The sequence below is a fragment of the Conger conger genome, chromosome 11, assembly GCF_963514075.1.
Source record: "Conger conger chromosome 11, fConCon1.1, whole genome shotgun sequence".
In the NCBI taxonomy this organism is placed as follows: Eukaryota; Metazoa; Chordata; class Actinopteri; order Anguilliformes; family Congridae; genus Conger; species Conger conger.
In genome coordinates, this window is record NC_083770.1 from 6031068 (window position 1) to 6055100 (window position 24033).

Below are 24033 nucleotides of genomic sequence, written 5' to 3' on the forward strand. Positions count from 1 at the left end.
CAAAAAAGATATATAAGGAATAAGCTTTTAGACCTTAGAGCAGGATCCCAGAATTCGGCTTCAGAAGATATCTACGAGCTGGTGAAGAAAGAGCCACGCAGAACAACTATAACCAAGCTGGAGTGGTAATTATAATCTATATTACTTGTAGAAGTAGGAAAAGTAACATATTATAAGTTTACTTTTATATATCTTTTATTTCTCATTAGGGTACTATATAAAGTAGAAAAATGTAGAGAAATTATCATATTTAGATAAATATAATATTATAGGAATAGTTTCTTTTTAAACGTCAAGAAGGGGGAGCTATAGGATAAGGCTAAGGCCAAAGAGGATGGATATAGGAAGGGTGTACCTTGATTTTTAAACATCGTGGTGGAAAGGTAATTTAGAAAGAGCTAAGAGGGGTATATGTAACTTGCATGTGATTAGCAAACTGCAAAAGATGATATGTACACTGTAATCTGTATAACTCTATTCTTTTGATTGATTATAATAAAGTATATCTTACTATAATCATATGTGACAAAGAGTCTTTAGAGGAAATACATTGAATACAGGACATCGATTACCAGATTTGCATCACACCCTTCACTTCGAGACTGGGCTGGAAGTTCAGTAGAACTTACCAGGGCTCCAGGACGTTCGGAGTACTTGAGTTCGTCCCCGAGACACCTCATGGTGAGGTACTGCTCGTGGGAACGTGAGGTCTGAGCTCGGCAAGGGGTCCGTGGCTCACGACAATGGTTTGTGAGAAAGAAGCTAGGAGTAGATAATGTTTTTTTTTTTTTTTTTTTACCCTGCTAGCTAACTATAATATCTGTGTGCCTGCTCTCTCCAAACCAACCTTTCAACCAATCGACCTTGTGAATTTACACTAAACAGTCAGTAGATGGAGCTCTTTAACACCAATAAAAAGAGTCACAATACAATATGATCAACACAGAAATAGGATATGATAGCTACTATATGGTTATACAAATTCAGGCAATTTCAAGTGACAAATGCTGTTATTTGAAACTTGCTGTAACAACCACAACCTCCAATTTTCAATAAATGATGAGAGAACCGTTTTTTCATGACAACAGCTAGACAACATAGCAACAGTAACTAAGTGGGGAAACCACCACGGTTTGTCATGTCTATCAGTTACATTACGTTGTTTTTGTGTTTAGCGATTGTGTTGAACTTGCTGTTATCTTAGTATGATTAGTAATGTGCTTTATTTAAGGACTATTAGATTTCAGAGTTTGTGTTTGTGGTTGAAATTCTAGGCGGTGCTTTGGGTGATGATAGCACCACTAACTTTTTCCCAAGTGGTTCTGTAGCACCAGTAGCACCACCCATTCTGGCGGCATTGGCTAGTTTAGCTATTATGGGCTAGTTTTAATTCCCCATTAAACCTGTAACTTAATACTTTAAACACGCAATTCTACTGAATAAGTTTTTCAAGTATTTCTCGGGTTTTACTAAAGAAAATAAAACCAGATGGTTCCAAGCATAGCTATGTACTGTTGCTCAAACTAAATAAAAAAACACATAAATTATTAATTGTATAGAATGGTATTGCTCACTGAACTGAACAATTTTCTTTAGAGTGGAAAAAACTCCTTGGTTATTTGAAAGAATATTTTAACTAGATTTCTCGGCTGGCGGCACGGACGGTGCAGTGAGTAGCACTGCCGCCTCACAGCAAGGAGGTCCTGGGTTCAAATCCCCATCGGCCGGGGCCTCTCTGTGTGGAGTTTGCATGTTCTCCCCGTGTTTGTGTGGGTTTCCTCTGGTTACTCCGGTTTCCTCCCACAGTCCAAAGACATGCAGGTTAGGCTGATTGGACATTCTAAATTGCCTGTAGGTATGAATGTGTGAGTGAATGGTGTGTGTGCCCTGCGATGGACTGGCGACCTGTCCAGGGTGTATTCCTGCCTTTTCGCCCGATGTATGCTGGGATAGGCTCCAGCCCCTGTGACCCTGCTTAGGATAAGCGGGTTAGGATAATGAATGAATGAATGAATGAATTAATGGATTTTTCAACTACCGATCTACGGTCCATAGGCTATAAGAAGAGTTCTAGGGGTGTGTCTTCAAACTACTTTTTCAGGCTAACCTCATTGGCAGCCATGTAGCATACATTGGCAGGCAGGCAAAGCATGCATTGGGTGTTGTACTTCGTGCTTAGCAAGATCTTTTGTCATGTAACACAGTTTATCACCAACATCAATAGGGGGGAGAGGTCATACATGTTATTCACATAATTCATGGCTGGTGCTCAATAGAGGGGGTCAAGACAAGTTACTCTTCCCATGTCTGACAGGTGTCCTTCAAGTCTCCTGCCATGCGTGACACATGGTGCCAGAAGTGCCAGAACACAACAGGGGGTTCTGCCGACTGTGAACAGTGGTGGAAAGTCCAGGGGCTCACTCCAATCACTCATTCTTCACCTCGGGATAATCCCCCCTCCCATTCCTCAACATGCACTCATGAATTATTCCCAAACCTCCTGAACTCCTACAAAAAATATTGCCTCTTCAATTTGAAAGTGCACTGATTTTTTGATCTCCTCGCTTCTTCATGCAGGGAATATTGCATGATTGAATTTTCCATTCCAGGAAGCCTGGATTCAGACCCTTGCTGGGCAGGGAGGAAAAATGAGGGCAAAAACATTCCCTTCCCGTCTTGCCTGGAAGGAGGCATTTCCTGACTAAATTTGTGACATGCAACAAGCACGCAAGGGAGGATAGATCAACAGACATCCCTTCTTGCTGAAAGCATCTCCTACCCTTGGAGGGAGGGAGGGAGGGAGGAACAACAAGGGAGCAAAGGAATACAATCGTTCCCTCCCCTTTCATAATTTCATAACTCAAACTCGGAAGAAAGCATCCAATTTGGAATCGAACCCAGCATAGGGGTCTGAAAGGCCGGCCAAGTGTGTCTAATGTGTGGTGCAGAGAAAAGCTGCAAATCAGACCACAGGTCACTACCAGCCATCACCACTCTTTTTAAGACAGTGAAGAACATGACAAAGAAAGAACGTGGTTCTTTATTGATTGAGCTTTGTGAAGAACACTGTACACTTATTTTTACTTTAGTTTGAATGCCAAAAAAACTGAAACTTATTTTACTTAAGGCTGAGTGTAATTTTTGTGCTCATTAGCTAAGAATTGGGGAATTTCAGATCCTAAACTCTAACTTATTTAGAATTCAACAATTTGAAGTAACCTTCAAATTGTTGAAGGACAGGCTGAGTAACTTTGAAGGACAGGCTGAGTAACCGCGAGTCAAGCACTAATAAATCACAGACAGTGCTATATTGCAAACAACTACATAAAAGAGGTACACTCAGTGAGTACTTTATGAGGTATTTATTAGACTTATTGGTCTTCTATTGCTGTCACCAATCCACCTAGATGTTAGTTTGAAGCATTGTGTGTTCAAAGATGCTCTGAACCAGAGTTGCATGCCATGCAGTTGTAATGTGTGGTCATTTGCATTTCTGTCACCTTCTTGTCAGTTTTGACTAGCCCTTCTCCTCTGACCTCTCTCATTAACAAGATGTTTTTGTCCGCAGAACAGCTGCTCACTGGATGTTGGAACAGCTGCCCAAACTGTGTTTGGCACCAAAAATCATTCCACTGTCAAAGTCACTGAGATAATTTCTTCCCCATTCTGTCATTTGGTCTGAACCAATGACAGTCTGAAACAGCTGAACCTCTTGACCATGTCTGTATGCTCTTATTTGCACTAACAAGCTGGTGTACAGGTCTACCTAATAAAGTGCTCACTGATTGTATATTAGTAAAGTCACCTTGGTGGTGAGTTCAGTTGTAATGTTCCTAAGAAGAAATACTGGTTTAGTAGTTGAACTCATAGTAGGTGGCCCTGAAGGAGGGGTCTTCAGTCAAGCCCATTTTCTTAGCGAGCCTGTAGGAGACCTGGTTCCCCTCCTCAATGCTGCAGTACATAGGGAAACCCTGGGCATGGAGCCTTGCTGCCATGGTGTATGTCAGGATCTCGGCATAGCCCCTCCCCCTGTACTCTGGCACGGTGTACAACAGCCCAGTGGCACAGTAATCATACAGCAGCAGCCAGGAAACTGGACGTCCTTCTTCATCAGTGATGCAACATGTGGGGAAGTGGCTTATCAGATGTTTGATTAGTTGGAAACCTTTTTCATCACCTCCGAATTTCCAGGTTTTATTCACCAAACCGACATGGGATTCATTCAGGGAGGAGATCCTGGCCTCCACATCTCTGCGGGAAAAGACATGTTCAGAAAGAGCTGTTCAAACACATCAAGACCACTATGGCTATTTCACTTTGATGGTCAGGTAAACTTCAGCTGAGACTTGACCCCCCATTAACAGGGAGTGCTCTGTGCTAATGAGAAGACACTCAGTTTCATGAATATCTCAACAAAAACACCAGTGGAAAATACAAGGTGGCTTCCACTCAAACTTTCCAAACTTGAAGATCCAAAGACGGTTCCCCCATTTTCCCAAATGTACCTGCTCAGTTTCAGTTGAGGAAGGAGACTTGGGCCTTGTAATTCCAAGATATGAGCAATCGGACCCGGTCTCAATGGGACTCCTTTTGCAGCGGAGATAGCCTTCAACATGGTTCCATGACGGATGTCAATCCCTCAGGAAAGGAACACAATCCCATAATTAAATGATACTATTGCAGCCACTAATAATAAAAGTAATAATATCGTTGCTAGAAAGGTTAAAAAATAATATAATTATGTACCCCCAATTTTGAAGTATTTATTCCAGTCTAAGACGTTGTCTTCCATCAACATTCTCTTAAGATCCTTCTCATCAGTACTGAAGAAAGTCAATTCCTTAGTATAAAGCAGGGAATTTTCAATCTGTGCATGCCATGAAAAAAATAATCAGTTACTCAGACAATGAACACATGTAATGTGAATTCATATTGATTACATATAGAGTAAAGGTAATAAATTGACTAGACAAAGAGAATAAGCGGCGGGACACATGCATGCAATATATATTCACCTTTGGGTGCGGTCGACAAATGATGGTTTTAAAATTAGGCCAGCAGTCCACAACAAACTCTAGTGTATGTGGTCTATTTCTATTCATACCAAACAGATATCCATAAACCTAAAGGACAAAATACAAAAATGTTCTTATTCACAGTTCCTTTCCATACCAAAACTATCTATCCACACTGTTACAGATTCCACATGTAGAGGGAAGGATCCTCCCTGATCATTAGACATGGATATTCTTTCAGACAGCTTTGACTGTGCTGTCATCGCCCTGATTAATGCTCTACAAAGCCCAGTTTACATCAAACAGCCGACTTGAGACGAGAAAGGGCGGTCTTGAAGAAAGTCTTTGCAGTTTTAGAATGTCTGCGGTCATCACCTAGCATTTCCAAAACTGACCATGTCAAGTCTGGTTTCATGATGACTATTTGATTTAGACTGGTTTTAGAACATAGGGCTACATAATAGACAAAACATTATCTTAGCTGGCAAATATGCAGAATGGTGCGAGAGTCGGGTCTGGTCAGCTGCCCTCCTTAGATCAGGTTAAGACAGCTCATATTACCCCTCTCAGTCAGTGTTGGGAAAACTGCAGGACCATGGACAGCCTGCTCACTAGGATCACCAATTCACTCCTCACTTGAGGGAGTCCCTGGGTCCTGATGGAAAGGACCCAGGGTTATCTCTTACAGTTCTGCCTCATCCCTGACATGGTGGCTACCTTTTCCACAGTGTCAGCCCCCAAGCATAGGGAAGTACTGCGGGCAGGAGTAATCAGAGGTTCTATTCTGGCTACTTTCTTGTCCCCAAACAGGATGGTAGTCTGCATCCAGGTCTAGCTCTTAGGTGAGCCAGCTGATCAATGTGGGCTACTGGTTCACCAAAGTGGATCTCAAGGACATCCATTTGGTCCAGGTGATCCAACTGACCCTTCTGCACATGCCCCCTGTGCAAAGGTGCCACCTGGGGCTTGGAGTATCCCCCTGAGGTCCCTGCAGATCAGAGCTGAGGTGCAGTGCACAAGGGGTGGGGATGTCCAGCCATTGGGCAGGAAACTGGGCATCTCAGCACATGAAGGTTTTTGAGTTTTTCTTGCTCTCCATAATTTTCTGCCACACTTGCAGGGCTACCATGCACTGGTCATGACAGACAGCACAGTGACTGCTGCATATATCAAGAGGCAGAGCAGCCATGCGCACTTAATGAAAGCTAGCATACGGGCTGTGGATCTGGCCATTCTGGAAATCTTTGAGGCAGTTCATGTGCCAGGTCCCCTGAATATTGCTGTGGATTGGTTTGGTTGGTGGATTGGTTACCATGGGGACTGGAGACTTCATCCCCAGGTGGTGCAGAAGATCTGGCACGATTTGTTAGCTTCCAACACATCAACTGCCTCCAAGACTGCTTTATGCCTTCCCTCTATTCTGCCTTCTCAGACCCGTTCATCAGAGGCTGTGGATAGAGGATGTAAGAGTGATCCCGGTAGCTCCAACTTGGCCTTCCTGGATGCGATCCTGTGGTATATTCCGGTCTGGAGAGACCTGTGGCCTCAGGCAGGAGGGATTCTGTTCCACCCATTTCCCCAGGGGCTCTAACCCTATGTCTGGCCCCTGAGAGGACTGGGCTTTTAGCTTGGGGTTACCGGGGTCTGTGTTTAAGACCACCCAGCAGGCTCAAGCACTATCAACTAGGATGGCCTACTCATATAGGTGGCAAGTGTTTCCATCTTGGTGTGGAACACACCACCGGGACCCTCTGTCTCAGCCCAGCGGGTTTTGGTGTTACTTTAGGAACAGCTTGAAGCAGGTAAATCTCCTGCTACCCTTGGGGCTATAGTTTCAGCTATCAAAGCTTGCTGGGTTGGGGACCAGTAGTGTTTCGAAGACTGCAGTAGCCTGATTACGTGCTTTCTTAAGGGTGTTCTCAGACTCCAGGCTCATGCTAGGAGGCCCGCAGTTCCCTCCATGGACTTGGACAAGGTCCTAGGAGCACTGCAGCAGGCTCCATTTGAGCTCACTGTTCAGTGATAGGGGTGCTTTATAAAGCATTAATCAGGGCGTGGCTGGGACAGCCGGTGTGTCAAAGAATATCCCTGTCTAATGACCAGGGGGGATCCTTCCCTCTACATATGGAATATGTAACTGGGGTATCAACACACTATACAACCACAGTCTACAGTCCAAAAGTTTGGACTGCATGCTTCATACAGCAGGCTCAAACACTATTAACTAGGATGGCTTATCCTATATTACTATTATGTAAAAATGTATACCTCACCATGAAGCTTTCTGGTAAGTGTGACTGCAGAACCTTTTCTGCTTGTTGTAATACAGCCTTATTTAAAATCTTCATCTTTTCAAGACACGATATCCAGCTAAAAACCTAGAAAAGAAGCATGGCCTATATTAACAACATTTCCAAAAAATAATCTTTAAGGAATTGCTCATGGAAAAACATGTTTCAGGTATGAGTTATGAAATCACACAATATTACAAAATAATATGTTTTTGTAAGGATTTTAATGTAATTTAAAGTTTAGTCATAGTGGGCTGGGACAGGCAAAATGATGAAGTTTCATTTACAGTATTGTGCAGAAGTATTAGGCACCCTAGACTTTACGAAGTATGTGGCCATTAGCTACAGTAACTCAGTTCCATTATACCACTATATGTTATCATTACGCCACTCCCATCTATTTGGCGGGGATGGGAGAACCCACTGACACTCTACAGTAAAGATCCCTCCCCATGCTAGTGTTATTCAAATGAATGAAACGATTGGAGGCTGATGTATCAAAAGCAATAAAGTAATACCTTATTTATAACATTCGTTCAGAGTAATTAAAATATTTGTTGGGTAGAGGACCAACCTTTACTCACAGCAGTGTATTAGGGGTACATGCATAAACACAAGTTTATATGAAAGATACCAATAAATAATGTTGGGCAGCACCCCAGTGCTCAATATTGACAGGCAACCCACTTTTGATCCACAATAAGTACAGGGCTCCCCAGTGACTCAACACCCCAAGCACCGCAACCAAGGTGACACCATGTTAACCATAAAAGGCTTGGTCAATACACACCAATCGTAATCACACCACACGGGTGGTCCCCGTAACACATTGAGCATCGAGCCCTGCCCACTAAATATGAGAACCCAAGCAAAGCTCAATTAAGATTTAGAACAAGTAATGTAGTAACAAGTAAAGTGCATGAAGTGCCAAGATAATCAGTTAGATAGACAATTGTCCAAATTACACCTGCCCACTGGCACCTCCCCTTGTCCCAGCCTTGATATTGCACACTGCCCCCATATAATGGTTGATTACAATAGTACAGCCCACCCTTGGTATTGCACACTGCCCAAACACAACAAGTTGCGTCAATAGTAAATCAATGATTAAAAGAGCTTATTTTCATAGACATGATATAAATAAATAAACATATACAAACTTCACATGAGGGAAAACAGTGGCTAGCTGTCCAAACAAAATGGCAAAAACGACGAGTGGCGGGGTTCATTCACAAGCAGGCTCCCAAACCCCTGGTATACAACTGGGGCACGCAGACGCCGAAGCACGCAGAACCTGGTCTAATGTCAGTTCTGTTAGGCCATCCGCCCCCCCGCACGCAGCAGCAATTAGGCAAACATTCTTAACACCAACACGATCTGTTGAAAGACATCAAATATGAATATTCTCAGCGCGCACAGCAGGGCACCGCTTCTATGCTTTGTTTATTATACACCCCTTACTGCAATTAAGAGGGAATCACTAGCGGAGATTTAAGAATCGTTCTATTTACCTGCAAATTCCACGAAACAGACCACAGCAAAATCACATTGCGGCCCATCCCAAGGCTCACATCAAAACCACACACTTTATAGGAAGCATACCTACCCTCGTTAAACCCAACAAAATGCCTCCGTACTTCAGTTACGGACTGCACACGCACACCCTTTAACACACGGAACGCCAATACCCGGATTGTCTTCATCCGTCGGTGATCTACAAGAACCCACATACTTATAATAGAGTACGACGCTTATAAGGCAGCTAATGCTGGCCTAGTATAACAGCATGCCAACAATTCCAACTTACCGCACTTTCCACTCCGCTCCCCTTGCTAAGCAGCTGACTGATGATGCAAGAATTCTGCTCCTATGCACACCTCGTCATTTAAGCCCTTACTATTCGCCCCTGGGTCCTAAAGTCCCACTGACTACATCTACCCCCCTTTTCAAATGTCACCGTCCCGGTGACAGTGCTCATACTCCAAGAACTGAGCAACCCCTGTGGATGAGACATTGAACACTGTAGTGTCAAAGGCTGTTTTAGACTATAGCCTTCTCCGCCTACACCTGCTACTATACCACTGATCGGGGTAGGTTGAAAGGGTTAGGATGGTAGCCTGCTGTTACACGAGATATTTCGCCGAACTGCCTCCGAGCCCACCACCTCCTGTGCCGCAGGGGGGGGTGAGAAGCTATTGTCCTGGGTCACTGGTGACTGAATCACACTTTGCAGTAGTGTCTCTTGCCTTATTATTACCAAATCGCCAGATTGCTCTTCGTCATACCTCTGTGTGACTGGCTCATCAGGGAGAGTGCTATCCACTACCAAGGGGGCAACATCAGGCAAAGTAAGGGGTTCCACCAGACGTGGGAGGGGTCTTAATTCAGTTCGGTGAATGTTTTTCTCTGGGCCTGCCTGGTCCCGTGGCTTGATTTTTGAAGGTCCCCACGTCAGCCAGACACTGAATCACCACATAGGGAACGGAGTCCCAAATATCTTGGATCTTGCGTCTACCTGGGGGACGGTTCTTCCTATACACTAAAGTACCAGGCACCAGAATAGAATCCGAGCTTGGATTGCCTTTCCCCCAACGGATGGCTGCCGCTTCTAAATGTTCCCGAGCGTCCTTATAGACTGAGGTCAAGTGCTTTTGATGCTCATTGACCCAATCACTTACCCCCCCCCTCCACTGGCTCGACTTCCTCCACACCGAGGAGGGAGTCAATTGGTAGGTGGGGCTTACGACCAAACATTAGCTCATATGGAGAATGCCCTGTAGACTGGTGAACCGTGGTATTGTACGCAAACAGTACATGCGGTAGGTGGACTGGCCACCGCCTCTTCTTTTCTGCAGGCAACATGCGCAAGAGGTCGTGTAGGGTCCTATTGAACCTCTCGCACTGCCCGTTACCCGCTGGGTGATAGGGGCTTGTGCAAGACTTTTCAACCCCATACAACTGGCACAGGCGTTTAAGAAGTTCTCCCTCAAACTGTTTACCTTGATCAGTGTGGATGTGTTGCGGACCGCCATAATTATAAAACCACTTCTGTCAGCACTTTCACTACGGTTCCTGATTTCTGGTCTGGTGTAGGAAACGCCTGTGGACATCTGGAAAATACATCCGTGATCACTAATAGGTTTTCCGATTCATCACTCGACCGCTCAAGTGTGCAATGCAAGGATTTCCAAAGGATTTCCAAAGGCCTGGAAGCCTGTACGCTTCCCATAAAAGTCCTGATTTTCGGTTGTACTGCTTTCGCGGTTACACACCGGTCACAGTTTTTACACCACTGCTCAATGTCTCTCCGCATAAACGGCCAAAAGCCACGCTGTCGGATCAGGTAGGTGCGTTCTACCCCCTGATGCCCGTGGTTATGTGAAGACTCGTCAGTACTTCGGTCTGAAGGACCTGCGGTACCAGAAGCTGCAAGACTGGCTCCCGTCCAGCCGGCTCATGGGTGCCCCGATACAGTACCCCGTCTCTCTCCCGGATCCGGGCCCACTGTCGGACTAGCTCCACGACAGCGGGTGGTTCCTGTGCTCGCGCAGTCCCTGTAGGAGGTAAACCCGTTTGCCAGTAACTTCTAAAGGCACTAATAACCGGGTCTAAGGTCTGCAGATTTTGTAAGTCTTTTACCGACCGCGAACGGCCTTGATAACCGAGGAGGTGGCCAGCCATGACCCACCAAGCCCCACAGAGTGGCTTTGGGTCTCCACTGGAACAGTAATTCCAGTTGCTACGTCTTCCATAGAGCAAGGGGTAAGATCCTCTGGCAGTCTTGATAGGGCATCTGCATCTGCATCTGTTGTTGGTGAACCCTGGCCTATACACAATTTTAAAATGAAACAAAGCCAACTGTGATGCCCAACGCTGTTCTACAGCCCCGAGCTTCGCTGTTTGAAGATAACAGAGAGGATTATTGTCGGTGTATATGGTAAATGGGGCACCAAGAAGATATTCCCGAAACTTTTCTGTGACGGCCTATTTAAGGGCAAGCAACTCCAATTTCATTGCACTATAATTGGACATGTTCTTTTTGGTTGGTCGCAACCCGCGACTTGCATAAGCGATCGGACAGCGTTGCCCCCCCTGGTCCTGGGATAGCACTGCCCCCAAACCCAAGCTGCTGGCATCAACCTCCAACACAAAAGGCTTGGAGAAATTGGCATAACCCAAGACGGGTGCACTAACTAACTAGCTTATCCTTTATTGTTTTGAATGCTTGGTCGCAGCTCCAGTCCCAATGGCTCTGCAAAGCGCCGCTGGGTCGCGATTGTGATCTCTTACGTCCAGGCTGTAACTTTGACACTAGTTTGTGGGGGGGTGCCGCATAATTCGTGAACCCCTCCACAAAACGACGATAAGCGGCAAAGCCTAAGAATGACCCGAGTTGCCGGAATGTGGTCGGGGTCTTCCAATCCCTAACAGCGCTTATTTTATCTGGGTCCGTAGTGACACCCTTAGCCGAAATCACATGCCCGAAATATATCAATTCGGACTGAAAGAAATAGCACTTAGAGCTTTAACTTCAGCCCATGTTGTCATAGTCGGTCAAAAACCAACTCCAGCCGCAGTAGGTGCTCTTGAAATTAAGTAGAAAAGACAACCACATCATCTAGATAGAGAAACAATGAATGGAAACTTTGGTCGCCTAAAATCCTCTCCATTAAGCGTTGGAACTTCCCCGGCGCATTGCACAACCCAAATGGCATTCGATTGAATTCGAAGAGGCCAAATGGGGTGCAAAACGCCGTTTTTGCTTTGTCACATTCAGCTACTGGTACCTGGTTATATCCACTGACAACATCTAATGTGGAAAATAATGAAGCCCCAGAGAGTGCATCCAGCGACTCTTCAATTCTTGGTAGTGGGAAAGCATCACGTAGGGTTTTAGCGTTAAGCTGCCGATAGTCCACACAAAGGCGTATGGTACCATCCTTCTTCTGAACAACCACAATAGGCGAGGAGTATGGACTACAACTAGTACGTACCACCCCCTGTTCTAACAGTCGCTGTATATGAGTCTTAACTACATCATACTGGGAGGGAGGGAGGCGACGATACCTCTGACGTACCGGCGCCTCATCCAAGAGTGGGATCTGATGTTCAATCAGGTGGGTACACCCGATATCTCCTTCATCCTGGCTAAAGACGGCGTGGTAGTTTTCCAATAAACACCTAGCCTCTTGCTCCTGAGTGGTGGTCAACTTAGGCCATGTGACTTCAGCCAGCCCGGGCACCAAGACCGGTGTTGCCTCCATAGCATGTATAACGGCTACCTGACCGGACTCATGCTCTTGTTCTTCAAAACTTACAGGTCGGCTAGTCGGTTGTACATCAGTCAAATGTAGGTCACCCAAGATAGTTTTGGGTTTCAACCAAACATCTTGTGCTCCCACATTAACCACCGGGACCCAGAGGTTACCATTTCCTACTGGAAGTAGTGCGCTTGACACAAGCAGGCCTGAGGGTAAGTGATGTCCCTCAGGTCCCGCAGGCTCAAGAAGGGCAAAGGAGACCATTGGGGTAAGGCCTTGGCGGCATGCTGCAGCCACGAATTTAAGCGACCCCGCTGGGACACAAACGGGGGGCCCAGACGATGCGGTAACTTTACCCAGAGCTCCAGAGGCGGAGACATGATCAAAAGTCTGATAGGCTGACAACACGTGCTGCCATGCCTGACCTGCCATTTGAACAGGAGCGGAGTGGAACAATGCGGCACCATGCTGTCTAAAGAGTTTGTCATAACTGCTGATGACATTCATGCCCAATAATCCTGGAACCGATTCTCTGCGCTGGCGGGCCCTTAGCCCCGCTGGGTCTTTTACTACCAAAACTGCTATACGTGGCAACACTACCAAGAACCTCCACATCTAATTCCACATATCCCGTATACGGGATATCTAGGCTGTTAGCGGCCTCCAGCTGTAACCAACTACAAGACTGTACTTGCTCCCGACCCGGGGACTGAAAATGTTTTTTAAAGAAAGTTTCCATGATAGGTGTCACCATGGATCCTGTATCTAGGAGAGATGGGACCACTACGCCCCCTATGCGTATCCCAACAACAGGACACGGACCAACCAGTGTGGGACGCAACACGGATGTACAAACCAAAAACGAGTTTTGATGCGAGTCTACGCAGCCCCCTCCTGGTACCTGGCTCCCAGTACCGGAGGGCGCTAGTTTCCATTGTAAGTGTGGTAGCCGCCATCTCAGCACGAGTTTGGTCGGCGGAGCCTCTCCTGCCCTGTGATCAAGAGGAGCCACTCCCTTCGCTTGAACAAAATCTGGCAATATGCCCGACCTGATTACACCGCAAACAAATAGGCTTACCGTCTACATCGAACGGGTAACACTTAGGGTGGTAATTACTGCCACTGAGGAGCAGCTGATGGGTGCAAGGTTACTAAATGTTTCAATATGGCATCCAATTGCGCCTGTTGCTTACGAAAACTGAACTAAGAGTGTTAACTCATCACTAGGTTCGATGACAACAGCATTGTCTTCTACCCCACACTCAGCTGCCTGGATGTGTGTGTCACAAGAGTACGCTCTTGCCCGGCTCTGGCTGGGGCGTTCACCTTCATCGATCCAACGTACTGCCTCACTGCGGATTTTCAAAAAAGAAATATTAGACTCAAGCCTTACAAGACGCTTTAATTCTCGGCACAGCATATCGTCTCTTACACCCTCAATAAACTGATCTCTGATCACTAGATCTGGTTCAGAGATACCTCGAGGGTATTTCCGCCTTACTACCTCTAGGAGGGCCAGGAGAGAATGCAAGAGCTCTCTAAGTGTCTCGCCATCGAGCTGTCTGCGCTGAAAGAACAGTTTTTGGGCTTCTATATAGGACTGTGAGCAACCAAAATTATCTTGAAGGATTTTAAAAATATTTGTAGATGTACTGCGCTCTTCCACAGCACGGAACTTCACCTCCGCTTTTGCCTCACCATCGAATAGGTCATACACAAACAAGGCCCCCTCTGCCTCAGTCATTGGCCTTGCCCGTAAAACATGTTTAATTTCCTCCACCCACTCTTCTACACTGAGAGAATCACGAGATGAGCTTCCTGAAAAGCGTGGGGCTTTACATTACATTATTGGCATTTGGCAGACGCTCTTATCCAGAGCGACGTACAACGAAGTGCATACCCATAACCAGGGCTAAGTGCGCAGAAAGACCCTAGAGGGAAGTACAATTTCAATTGCTACCCGTACAACAAAGATAAGGACCAGGGCCTATTTTCCCGAGGAGCATAAAGAATACGTTCGGTGACAGTACCACCACCTGACACATTAGAAGCCCCTTGTCCTGAACCACCAGCCCCACCCGTTCCCTGGCGAAGCCGCTCATTGTCAGCCTGTAGCTGGTTTAACTTGTTTGTTCAATAACCGCAATTGTTCCTCCATATTTATTTTATATTATTTATTTTTTTGGCTAGCCTATTTTTTTCAAGAGCCAGCTACAGATGAGGGATCTAGAGAAGTGGACCAAAAATTAGAAGAATTTTTTACACACACACACACACACACACACACACACAGAGAGAGAGCTGGGGACCTGGCACCAACTTGCTCGCCCTGGGCTGCGTTCCCAGGAGGTAAGACTACCTCAATCCCAGTTCCAGTCAGCCACTGTTTTCCCAAGACAAACTCTCAATTCTTCCCAAAGCTAATGCACATCAACCAACAATCACGACCCTGCCGATTACGCCAAATGTGGCCGTTAGCTACAAAAACCCAGTTCCATTATACCACCATCTGTTATGATTACGCCACTCCCATCTATTTGGCGGGGATGGGAGAACCCACTGATACTCTACAGTAAAGATCCCTCCCCACGCTAGTGTTATTCAAATGAATGAAACGATTGGAGGCTGATGTATCAAAAGCAATACAGTAATACCTTATTTATAACATTCGTTCAGAGTAATTAAAATATTTGTTGGGTAGAGGACCAACCTTTACTCACAGCAGTGTATTAGGGGTACATGCATAAACACAAGTTTATATGAAAGATACCAATAAATAATGTTGGGCAGCACCCCAGTGCTCAATATTGACAGGGAACCCACTTTTGATCCACAATAAGTACAGGGCTCCCCAGTGACTCAACACCCCAAGCACCGCAACCAAGGTGACACCATGTTAACCATAAAAGGCTTGGTCAATACACACCAATCGTAATCACACCACACAGGTGGTCCCCGTAACACATTGAGCATCGAGCCCTGCCCACTAAATATGAGAACCCAAGCAAAGCCCAATTAAGATTTAGAACAAGTAATGTAGTAACAAATAAAGTGCATGAAGTGCCAAGAATCAGTTAGATAGACAATTGTCCAAATTACACCTGCCCACTGGCACCTCCCCTTGTCCCAGACTTGATATTGCACACTGCCCCCATATAATGGTTGATTACAATAGTACAGCCACCCTTGGTATTTCACACTGCCCAAACACAACAAGTTGTGTCAATAGTAAAACATCAATGATTAAAAGAGCTTATTTTCATAGACATGATATAAATAAATAAACATATACAAACTTCACATGTGGGAAAACAGTGGCTAGCTGTCCAAACAAAATGGCAAAAACGACGCGCAACCAGTAGCAATTAGGCAAACATTCTTAACACCAACATGATCTGTTGAAAGACATCAAATATGAATATTCTCAGCGCGCACAGCAGGGCACCGCTTCAATGCTTTGTTTATTATACACCCCTTACTGCGATTAAGAGGGAATCACTAGCGGAGATTTAAGAATCCTTCTATTTACCTGCAAATTCCACGAAACCAACCATAGCAAAATCACATTGCGGCCCATCCCAAGGCTCACATCAAAACCACACACTTTATGGGAAGCGTACCTACCCTCGTTAAACCCAACAAAATTCCACCGTACTTCAGTTACCGGTGACTGCACATGCACACCCTTTAACACACGGAACGCCAATGCTCGGATTGTCTTCGTCCGTCGGTGATCTACAAGAACCCACATACTTATAAGCGTCGTACTCTATTATAAGGCAGCTAATGCTGGCCTAGTATAACAGCATGCCAAACAATTCCAACTTACCGCACTTTCCACTCCGCTCCCCTTGCTAAGCAGCTGACTGATGACGCAAGAATCCTGTCCCTATGCACACCTCGTCATTTAAGCCCTTACTATTCGCCCCTGGGTCCTAAAGTCCCACTGGCTGCACATGTACCAATGTGTTCTATTTTTCCATGACTGCAAATCTGTATACTTTTTTCTATTCAAACACTGAGAAAAAAAAAAACCATGTCCATCAAGCTTAACAGTTGGAGATGTAAATTTGTGATTGATGTAAATCAATTCAACAATGTATGTATTGCCCTTATGTCCTAATCTTTTCACATCAATGATTGAATCATTGGTTGGGACTCCCTATTGGGTGTTACCTATTGTATGTCTATAAATGAAGCTCTCCATTTTCTGGCAAAGTTACTCTGATGAAGGCCTTGTGCCAAAAGTCAGCACATCTGCCAATAAAGTGGTGACTCTAAAGTAGCAGTGTTGTGCTTTTTCCTTTCTTTTTCAAAAGTTTAACCTCAAAAAAAGCTGCACCTGCAAAAAACTCTACCAAGGTGTGCAGGCCCTCTCTGGCTTTGTGAAAAGCTCATACTGAAATACAATACAGGGTTTTTTTGCTGATTGCTTTTCAAAGCCAGTGCTGCTTTTTGGGTAAATATATTAAATTTCTGTTTTTCACTTTTCTTTGCATTTGTGTCCATTTGCTATTCATACAGTATGCTATCAGGTATCAATGACAAAATAACAGAACTGGCAAGTTTGTACTGAACAAAAACATATGCAACACTTGATAGTGCCTTATAGGCCTACATATACCAAGTATCAAACATCCACTGAAAAAGAGGGAGAAAGGGCTGGATTCCCAAGGGCTAATTTTCCATCTCACTCTAACAATATTCACTTTGCCATTAACACCAGCGTTTTGAATTCCTCTGCTCTGATCTTAATCTTAATATTTCTGATCTTAATATTTCTGCTGAAACTTGTCTAAATCACTCAGTGATATATACACTATTTCTGAACCTACATTCATTTTATTTTATTTGCCATGCAGCGGAGACTTGCCACTCTTAAATCTATCAAAATGACAACAAAAAAGTTTCAAAACCACACATACATTTCAATCAAGCCATATTTAATTCTGTCATGAAGATGATGTTTCAGGAAGGGAATGTAAAAGGGCTCTTTTATTGCATTCTGTGAATGCAACAAGAATATTGTGATTCTATTAAGTTACTTTTATTTTTAATGTTTGTGTAATAAAATACAAATGTTACATATATATTTACTTACAATTTGTTTGTAAATGATTGGCATTTAAGGGGCACGGATGGTGCAGTGGGTAGCACTGCCGCCTCACAGCAAGGAGGTCCTGGTTTCGAATCCCCGTCGGCCGGGGCCTCTCTGTGCGGAGTTTGCATGTTCTCCCCGTGTCTGCGTGGGTTTCCATCGGGTACTCCAATTTCCTCCCACAGTCCAAAGACATGCAGGTTAGGCTGATTGGACAGTCTAAATTGCCCGTAGGTATGAGTGTGTGAGTGAATGGTATGTGTGCCCTGCGATGGACTGGCGACCTGTCCAGGGTGTATTCCTGCCTTTCGCCCAATGTATGCTGGGATAGGCTCCAGCCCCCCCGCAACCCTGTTCAGGATAAGCGGGTTCAGATAATGGATGGATGGACGATTGGCATTTATATAGCGCCTTTATCCAAAGCCCTGTACAATTGATGCTTCTCCTTCACCCATTCATACACACGCTCAGATGGCAATCAGTGCATTCACTCTTGTCCAGGGCATTTGAAAATGATGTGGTTGCTGTAACTGAGCAACACCCCAGTACAAGAACCACAGTCCTCTTACCATCTATCAACTCTGTAACCATGGTGATGGAGCCCTCCTCTGACACCTGAACCAAGCAGGACTAGCCAGCCCTGGACCAAACGACCATAGCCAGGCCAGATCCTGAACCAAAAAAAGACTCACAGGTCAGTGGATTCAGTCTGGAGAGGATCTTTTTTTTCTCTTTCTGAATGTTTTTTTCCAGCATTTGTAGTAGGTTATGTTGTTTTATGTGCATGGGTTGTCACGCCACTGTATGTCATGAAATTCAGAACAGTGTTGTAACTAATACAATTTATTCCATGAGCCATGTTGGTTGGTATAATTTTAGGGGACATAGACTCACTGCATTCTTTTCTAGTAGTTGTAGGGTCCTCACACAGGCCGCCAAATAATGTACGGATTTTACTCTACGAAACCGGGACGCCAATTAATGTTATGTTGCAGTATAACAGCAAAAAGTAATCAGTCTCACAAAATCAGAAATATCTAACCACAAATGTAGTATTTTAATTAATTATAAAATAACCAATATCAATGATTAAAACATACCGATAACCTGAAGGTTGGAAGTTCTTTGAAAGACTGCTTTAACTCGGCTCTAATGTCTATGTGACGTCAAAACATACACCGGGTTTAATAAAATATATTAATTAAACAAACGTACAAACACAGAACAGATATGGGGTTAAACTAAGGGAAGTTAGTAGGGTAAGGTATATTAGGAATGTGTGTGTGGTGGGAGTAGCTAGCTTGGGTAAACTAGAGTTCTGGGTGTATTAAAGAGTATTACTGTTAGCTGTGAGAAGAGCGCCTACTTGCGTAGTTTAGTCTATATATGCGCGAAAGACGGCGAATCAATTCACATACATATACGGCTAACAGAATGAATTCAATGGTAACACAAAGACAAATGGAAAAGAATCTTAAGAATTAGGCTTACGACGTATTCGACACTAAGACTGATCAACGTTCTGACAAAGAACAATGCAGAGACTGAGGTTTAAATACATGAGGGAAGGTAACAATCTAGGCGGGGCTGGGGAAAAGGTGGGCTAAACAAATAGACAACAGGTAGGGAAACATAATGGGGTAGTAACATAATCATAGAGGGGAGACGAAAACGCGGACTGGATGCACGTAACTAACATGTAAAACATACGGCTCCGGGTTAGGGAGTAGATATTTGCATAGCTTGAAGACGTAGTGATAGTTAGAGACAGGTGTGAACACTTCGCTGAAACTAAACGAGTAATCAGGGATAGCATAGGGAGGCGGAGTTACAGAACAGTGCAGAAATACTAAGAGATTGCGTTAGTGACTTAGTTACGTGAATATATTTCTAAACTACCCAGTAAAAGTGATTGTTAGTTAGTTAGTTAGTTAGTTAGTTAGACAGACAGTAAGTGTATTAATCAGATTAGTACTGTACAAAACCTAGATTAGTAGTAGTTAGTAAGAATTGTGCTTTACAACATTTAACTACCAAGAAAAAGCAGGAATTTCTTGAAAACCCAAAAATACTGTAAACACCCGAATAGTGGGACACGCAGAAAGGGGAGTGACTCGACTGCCTTTGGAGTCTGTTATTTGTCAACATGAGGAGCAGAGTTGTGCTAATGACAGTGAAGGAAGTCTTTATGAGGCAGAATGCTTACCAAAATAAATTGTTAGGAACATCATTAAGAAGACAGTACTGGTGATCTGCAGAGAGGCCAAGGAAGATTTATACGGTGATGGACAAAGTATTCTCACCATAATGAAGCAAAACTCCCAATCACCTGTCCAACTGATCAGAAACATTCTTCTGGGGGCAGTTGTGGATGTCTTAGTGACTACTGTCCACAGAAGACTTCACAAACAGAACTACAGAGGATACATTGCAAGATGCAAAAAAGTTCTGGAAAAAGGTCTTGTGGTCAGATGAAATCAAGATTGACTTGTTTCAGAGTTATGGCCTCATCTGTGAAAGCAGAAGAAGTAATTCTGCTCAAGTTCCTTAAGTTCAAATGCCTCCAAACTCATTGGATGGTGCTTCATCCCACAGCAAGATCCCAAAGATACACCAGTGCTCAATGATGTTCCAAACAGTTTGTTTTGGTAAGCCTATTGTTTGGCCTTCAGTGGCTTCAGAAAGTATGCAGACCCGTTCACTTTTTCCACACTTTATTGTGACGTAGGTTTAATTTGAAATGGATAAAATAGCCATTTTTGCCCATCAATCTACACTCAATAACGCAAAATGACAAAGTGAATTTCTTGCGAATGTATTAAAAATCAAAACATTTTCTCTCTCATTTACATAAGTATTAAAACCCTTTGCTGTGGCATTCCATGTTGTGGTCAGGTGCATCCCATTTGCTTTAATTATCGCTGAGATGTGTCTTGATTAATTTGATAGGAGTCCAACTGTGGCAAATTGAATTGATTGGACATAGTATGCAAAGGCACACACCTGTGTGTGTATGACCAAATGCGATCATTCCGTTCACTGTCGGAGCATGGAATTTCCCAACTTCCCACCTCCCAGCATTCCAGGTGCACCAAATGTAAACAGAAAATATGGCTGACCCTGAAAAACTGGTGGTGTTTACGTGGCAAGTGTATAACCACATGAACTGTCCACATTCTGCACTGCACGATACAGAAATATACCACTCGTTAACTCCTGTCGTGAGCCACGGACCCCTTGCCGAGCTCAGACCTCACGTTCCCACAAGCAGTACCTCACAATGAACCTCATTGTGTCTCGGGGATGAACTCAAGTACTCCGAAAGTCCTGGAGCCCTGGTAAGTTCTACTGAACTTCCAGCCCAGTCTCGAAGTGAAGGGTGTGATGAAAATCTGGTATTCGATGTCCTGTATTCAATGTATTCCTCTAAAGAATCTTTATCACATATGATTATAGTAAGATATACTTTATTATAATCAATCAAAAGAATAGAGTTATACAGATTACAGTGTAAATATCATCTTTTCAGTTTGCTGATCACATGCAAGTTACATATACCCCTTTAGCTCTTTCTAATTTACCTTTCCACCATGATGTTTAAAAGTCAAGGTACACCCCTCAAATACCCATCCTCTTTGGCCTTAGCCTTATCCTATAGCTCCCCCTTCTGGACGTTTAAAAGAAACTATTCCTAGAATATTATATTTATCTAACTATAATAACTTTTCTACCTTATATAGTACCTTAATGAGAAATAAAAGACATTCAAATAAAAGGAAACTTATAATGTATTACTTTTCCTACTTCTACAAGTAATATAGATTATAATTACCACTCCAGCTGGGTTATAGTTGTTCTGTGTGGTTCTTTCTTCAACAGCTCGTAGATATCTTCTGAAGCCAAATTCTAAGATCCCATCCTAAGGTCTAAAAGCTTATTCCTTATATATCTTTTTTGCATACAAAAGTGTACCTTTTTGATAAGAAATGTCCCCAATATTTCAAGCGGGAAGACATTTATCTCTTATGTAATTTGTTTTTTAATGACCATATTCATCATTTCTGTTTTTCCCACTGTCATTTTCTCATACCTCAAAAGAAATTTCCCCAATATTTTATCTCATGTGCCCCTCCGGTTTGGGAATTTCCACCATCTTAATATATGAGTGGAAAAACACTAGCGTTTTTGTATTCTTTTAAGGAACCTATTCATCACTGGTGTCTGTTTTAATTTCATAGTCTCTCCTTGACTTCCTCCACACCTTGATCTCATGCAAGCCAGAAGTTAATGCCTGCCACCATCTCAATACACTCTTCAGGTGCCCCTTTTTGTGGCACCTTAAGGGATCTACAAAGGACATCCAGCTAATAGCTGAGTGTAAATCATCCTCCAACTCTTCTATAGTCAGTCCTTTGAATCTATCCGATAAATTATTTGTGCTATTATCAGGAAGGCCCTTGAAGCCTCTTAATCTTCTTTCCATTTTCCTTATCTCTCCTACATTTTTCCATCTCCTCATATTCTTTGATCTCCCAATTATCTTCATTGTTTTTCTCATCCTGTTGCTTTAACCAGGCCTTGTGCTCCTCCCCTGTAGGAGCAAGCCCACATGTGTCAACCAAGTATGTTATCACATCTACCGTTTCCTTGAATGCCAAACTCCCTGGGTCACCAATTTCCCGTTCAGCTTGTTCTGCATCTTCCATGGACATGCTAGAACACATTCTACGCATGGCCTCAGTCAGGCCTTTAGCCTTGCTCTCTAAAACCCTGAATCTAAGTCCTCTGACTTCAGACTCCTCAGTATCCATATACGGTTGTACATTTATCTTGTACCATATACTTCTCCTCTTACGGGAGCTTTTACTCCTACCCCATTGGCGTGTGCGAGGGGTTAACAATGCATTCCTGCCTAACCCATCTTCTGTCAATCTCTCATCTGGCGGGCCTAGGGCCGGGTCCTCGACACTCCTTAACTGTGCAATCTGAACAAATTTGGCTTAAATGGTAATTTCCGAATGGTTGCACACGTGTTTAGGTATTTTTATTTTATTTTACTTTTGTGCAGAAAAGATAACTTTGAGAGATGATTTGCGCTAACCAGCTAACTAATAACACTGGAAACAATGTTTCACATAAATTTGCATGCAAAACAGGCTTCACTATATGATAGTATGTTCTATTTTAATGTCATGCAGGAACAAAAACTTTGCGTTGCATTTTATTTTTGATGGTTTACCATATACGATGTGTGCCTCCATGGGTGCTGCCATTGTTGTGTGGCTTCAGACAACTGCTTCTAGTGAAGTCGGGGTAGATGGATTTGCCCCAAGGACACAAGTAGGAATTACTCATCACCCCTATTGGGGTACCCGTGACAAGAACAGATGGGCGCAAACGGTGATAACACACAAAAAAAGCTACCAGTGCTGCAAGTTCATCACTCATTTCCCATCCCTCAGGGCATAGGGCAAGCCAACAATCACCATAAGCCTTTCTCCCCACTGATAAAACTGATCTGCCATCATGGCTCATAAAACAATTAATATTTTTCTTTTCTTTTCATAAAAAAGCCTAACTAGGGACGGGAGTTGGAAACTAGCCATAGCTATAATTTTTGTATGCAGAACATCAGTCGCATGAACCTAGTGTAAACAGGCAATAATGATGCTGTCTCTTGACATTATCCCTACTCGAATGAACATTAAATAAATAAAACAATTGTGTCTCATTGGAAATGAGAAATCACTCGTACTTTGTCCCATCCCAATGTCCAGGACGGAGATTATTGTGCAGATGGGGAGTGTGGACAATGCCAGGACGCCTACACCCATTCCAGCCCCAGCATCCGGGCCAGCCAGGACGAGGGGATTCACACATTCCTGACCCTGCAGACTGCCGAATCCTGTGACGTGCCCATCCAGCACAGCGTCAACATCTCCCACAGCGCTGCACCCCTGCTGCTGTCTCACTGCGTTTCCCTGGGCGTCACCACCGTGGCTGTGGATGTGCATTACTATCCACCCCACTCAGCTTCTTCCACTTTCACTTCTGCTGCTCTGGAGCTCGGTGATGGCTCACCACTGCCTCAGAGACAGGGATATGACCAGGCGGCTCCTAAAATGCATTATGGTGAGTTTCAGGTGTCACAAACTGAATAAACACTAATAAACTGTCCAATAAATGTATAAGCCCAATGATGCATTGCTCTCCTATTCATCTTTATTTCAGTGCAGAGGACGTGTTTGTAAATAAACGCCGCACATTGAAGAAGGACCAGTACAGAGTGCAGGAGAGGAATACATGGGGGAATAATGAAGAAGAAAACAGGAAGAAAAAACACTCTGAATAAACTTTTTTTTTCTGCC

At 43.9% G+C, this 24033-nt stretch overlaps 2 protein-coding genes across 4 annotated transcripts; one reads left to right on the forward strand and one right to left on the reverse strand.

The window, feature by feature from the left end:
- Positions 1-3022: 3022 nt before the first annotated feature.
- Positions 3023-16427, reverse strand: LOC133141014 (glycine N-acyltransferase-like protein 3). Of its 3 annotated transcripts, XM_061261363.1 has the most exons (7): positions 16397-16427; positions 16192-16302; positions 7289-7393; positions 5016-5123; positions 4747-4867; positions 4506-4638; positions 3023-4251 (listed from the first exon to the last, which is right to left on the reverse strand). In XM_061261363.1, exons 3-7 carry the CDS (start codon positions 7361-7363, stop codon positions 3852-3854), a joined length of 837 nt encoding a protein of 278 aa, XP_061117347.1. In that variant the 5' UTR covers positions 7364-7393; positions 16192-16302; positions 16397-16427; the 3' UTR covers positions 3023-3851. The 3 variants fall into 3 exon arrangements, with proteins under 3 accessions (XP_061117347.1, XP_061117346.1, XP_061117348.1); XM_061261362.1 differs by lacking the exons at positions 16192-16302; positions 16397-16427 and adding an exon at positions 9114-9150; XM_061261364.1 differs by lacking the exons at positions 16192-16302; positions 16397-16427 and adding an exon at positions 9114-9141 and having other exon boundaries at positions 7284-7393.
- Positions 12328-24033, forward strand: LOC133140504 (uncharacterized). Its single transcript, XM_061260506.1, has 4 exons — positions 12328-12468; positions 13381-13503; positions 23443-23797; positions 23897-24033. Exons 1-4 carry the CDS (start codon positions 12328-12330, stop codon positions 23914-23916), a joined length of 639 nt encoding a protein of 212 aa, XP_061116490.1. The 3' UTR covers positions 23917-24033.